At 38.2% G+C, this 3,000-nt stretch overlaps 1 protein-coding gene across 1 annotated transcript; it reads right to left on the reverse strand.

Moving 5' to 3' along the window:
• Nucleotides 1-673: 673 nt before the first annotated feature.
• LOC137408000 (SCAN domain-containing protein 3-like) lies at nt 674-1,707 on the reverse strand. The gene is made up of 3 exons (XM_068094390.1): nt 1,443-1,707; nt 1,218-1,356; nt 674-947 (listed from the first exon to the last, which is right to left on the reverse strand). Exons 1-3 carry the CDS (start codon nt 1,705-1,707, stop codon nt 674-676), a joined length of 678 nt encoding a protein of 225 aa, XP_067950491.1.
• Between the last annotated feature and the right edge of the window lie 1,293 nt (nt 1,708-3,000).

Here is a 3,000-nt window from a genome sequence, read left to right on the forward strand (position 1 = left end):
ACAATAAGGTTAGTTGGGTCAGTCTTCATTAGTTGGACTAAGAGCTTGTAAATGCCGGCAGAGCTTTAATAGTGGGACCAGAGGCTATTGCTAAAATATTTGTTCTACTAAGAGCCATGCGCATCCAAAGCCATGTTTAAAGGCTAGAAAAAAGATTGCTTTTAACAGGATTAGACCTGATAGCTTTCAGCTAACTGGCCTGACACTCTACACCAGAGGTTTCCAACCTTTTCTCACTGGAGTACCCTTTCAGTGTTGGGAAGCAAACCATGTACTCCAGCAACATTGCAAAGATTCTACGAGTTGGAAATACCAAACGGCATTATTCATTAATTAATTATCTATTAATTCAAACGCTGTCTTGTATTTACACATATAGCATGTAACGAAAAATGAAAAAAGTTCAAATAATTGTATTCCTGTTGGTGATTATATGTAATGCGTGTATCTGCTATACTAGTCTTACTTAGTGTGATGGCTGCTGCTACTTTGAATCTGTCAGGTTTTGTACATTGGATTTTGTCTTGGAAAGAGCAACTCTGAGGTTATTATCCACATTTAATGCTGATCGATACTTGTTTTTCAGAAAAAAAAGGATAGAGAAGCCTTGCTCACACTTGTAAGTACTAGGAAATATAAGCAATAATCGTAATGCAAGTCTTGACAAGCGTGGCTATGAAGTAACCATTGCACACCAGAACATGGTGAGACTGTTGTCATTGAATTTATCTTTAGCTCCCAAGTCATTTATCAAATCTATGAGCTCTTTCTGCAAGTCACTTTCTATGTTTAGTACTTTGAGTTGGAAAGGATTTTGAACTAGCTTCACAACTAGTTCATCTAAATCTGGGAAGTATTGCAGCATTTCTTGGGCCATTGCAGTAAGGTGCTCCATGACTAGCTTTTTTAAGCGTATCTCTGATTCATCTGATAGCTCAGCTGATAGGCTATCAAACATATCAAAAGATACTGAGCTTACTCTTTCTTTCCACAACTCGACTTTCATTATAAACACTCTGAGTTTGTCAGCGAAATCGAGAATAGTGGTTTTATTTCTCTAGATTTTGTTGAGATCATAAATTTTCACAAATATATCTCTCAAATATGTAACCTTCCGCATTCATTCCTCGTTGTTCAACTTTTCATGATATCATGCAGCTTTTCCGGCTGTTTGCATAGCAAAGAACATGGCAAGTTTTTCTTTCAACTCTACCCACCGATTTAGAACTCTTCCTCTTGACAGCCATCTCATTTCTGTAGGGTATACGAGATTCTCATGATCTGCACCAGAATCCTGACAGAGCGTTCTGAACAATCTTGTGTTTAAAGCAGATACCTTGATAAAATTCACTATAGCTACCACATCAGAGAGCATAGAGTTTAAAGATTTCAGGAGAGTTTTAGCCACCAATGCATATCTGTGAATCGTACAGTTTAAATACTTGATTCCTGGATTAGCCTGTAAAACTCTGGCACGAAATCTGATCTACAACCTAGCATTGCAGGAGCCCCATCAGATGTGCAAGCACATATGCTATTCCAGAGAAACCTTGCGCTTTGAAGGAAGTGAGAGACAGCTTCAAACACATCTTCCCTTCTTGTTCGTTCTTTGAGGGTGTGGTTAAACAAAAACTCTTCTTCAAAGTCATCACCATGGACATACCAGATAAATACCAATAGCTGAGAACAATTGGCTATAAGACTCATCGAGTTGAATGGAAAACTGATTTATTAGTGAAGATCTCATCTGGCTTAATACCGTTCCTTTGATATCATCAGCCATTTCACAAATTCTTTTTTTATAGTATTGACAATGTATTTAGCTTGATAGCAGCTGTATATCCAATCACATGATAAACAATATCTCCGCAGCAGGGTAGTATTAGCCTTTCACCAAGTGTGAGGTTTTTTCCTTTGCTATTCTCAGTGCAACCAGATATGATGCATATATTGCTACCATATTTTGCTGAGAGACATGTCCTGATTTATCTAGACGGCCCCTTTTTGTACTCAAGACACGAGTATTTCTTGGCCAACGAGTTTAGACTCATCTCTTTCCGTTTGAGTTTTTCGAGTATCGGGTAGCTAGTGGTACTTGGCACGAGTACTTCTTGGCCAATGGGCTTTTTAGGTATTGGGTTTGTTGACACTGTTTTTATGTCTAAAATTTCCAAAAATCAGACATATCTTAAAATTTACAATGCAATTAAAATTTTATTCAATTTGTTGATTATTTTTATTATTTTCTATCTACCGATAATCGTGCTCGCAGTGTTTACAGGCAAGTTATTAAACCATGCTTAAACCACAATATGCAATGGAAAGCGTTTTTGTCTACTCTACTCGATGGACTCGTGCACCAAAACTTGAGCTCGCAAGTTGAAACCTGAACCCGCAAGATTGAAATGCTCAGAATTTCTTTTACCTCAAAATTTCTCTATTATTTCTATTAAACTTGAGAGAAGATAAACCCGCAAGTTCAACGAGTTTTATTACCCGTGCCCAGCACTAGAATGTACCCCCCCAATATTTCAAAATGTACCCCAGGAGGTACATGTAACCCAGGTTGAAAAACCCTGCTCTACACCAGCCATTCACCTTCAGGGAAGTGAGAATTATTGTGTGTATACTTTTTCTCTGGGCTTTATAGGGACACATGGTAATCTCTGATGTCACACTAGACTGCAGGGGTACAAGTTAATACAATATATATGTATATATATATATATATATATATATATATATATATAAAATTGTTTCCTCACCCCGGATACCCCATATGGGTGGTAAATTCTGCTCTAACTCGGGTCTCCTACCAGAGACCTGGGAGTTTGAGCACTCGCCTCAAGATCTTAGCTGTTCCCAATAGCGCACTTTTTTGCAACTCACCTGAGTTGATTGCTGTTGGTATTTGGGCAAGCCACATTTTATGCGCCGGTGTTATTGCGCCCAGTGCCCCAATGACTACTGGGATTACAGTTGTTCTTACATTCCAGCATT

The sequence above is a fragment of the Watersipora subatra genome, chromosome 11 (genome assembly GCF_963576615.1).
Source record: "Watersipora subatra chromosome 11, tzWatSuba1.1, whole genome shotgun sequence".
In the NCBI taxonomy this organism is placed as follows: domain Eukaryota; kingdom Metazoa; phylum Bryozoa; class Gymnolaemata; order Cheilostomatida; family Watersiporidae; genus Watersipora; species Watersipora subatra.

Coding starts and splice junctions, on each gene's coding strand:
- LOC137408000 (XM_068094390.1), bottom strand. CDS start 1,707: ATGAGTCTTATAGCCAATTGTTCTCAGCTATTGGTATTTATCTGGTAT. Junction 1,357..1,442: donor CAGGCTAATCCAGGAATCAA/GTATTTAAACTG, acceptor CTGATGTGGTAG/CTATAGTGAATTTTATCAAG. Junction 948..1,217: donor AGAGGAAGAGTTCTAAATCG/GTGGGTAGAGTT, acceptor TATGTTTGATAG/CCTATCAGCTGAGCTATCAG.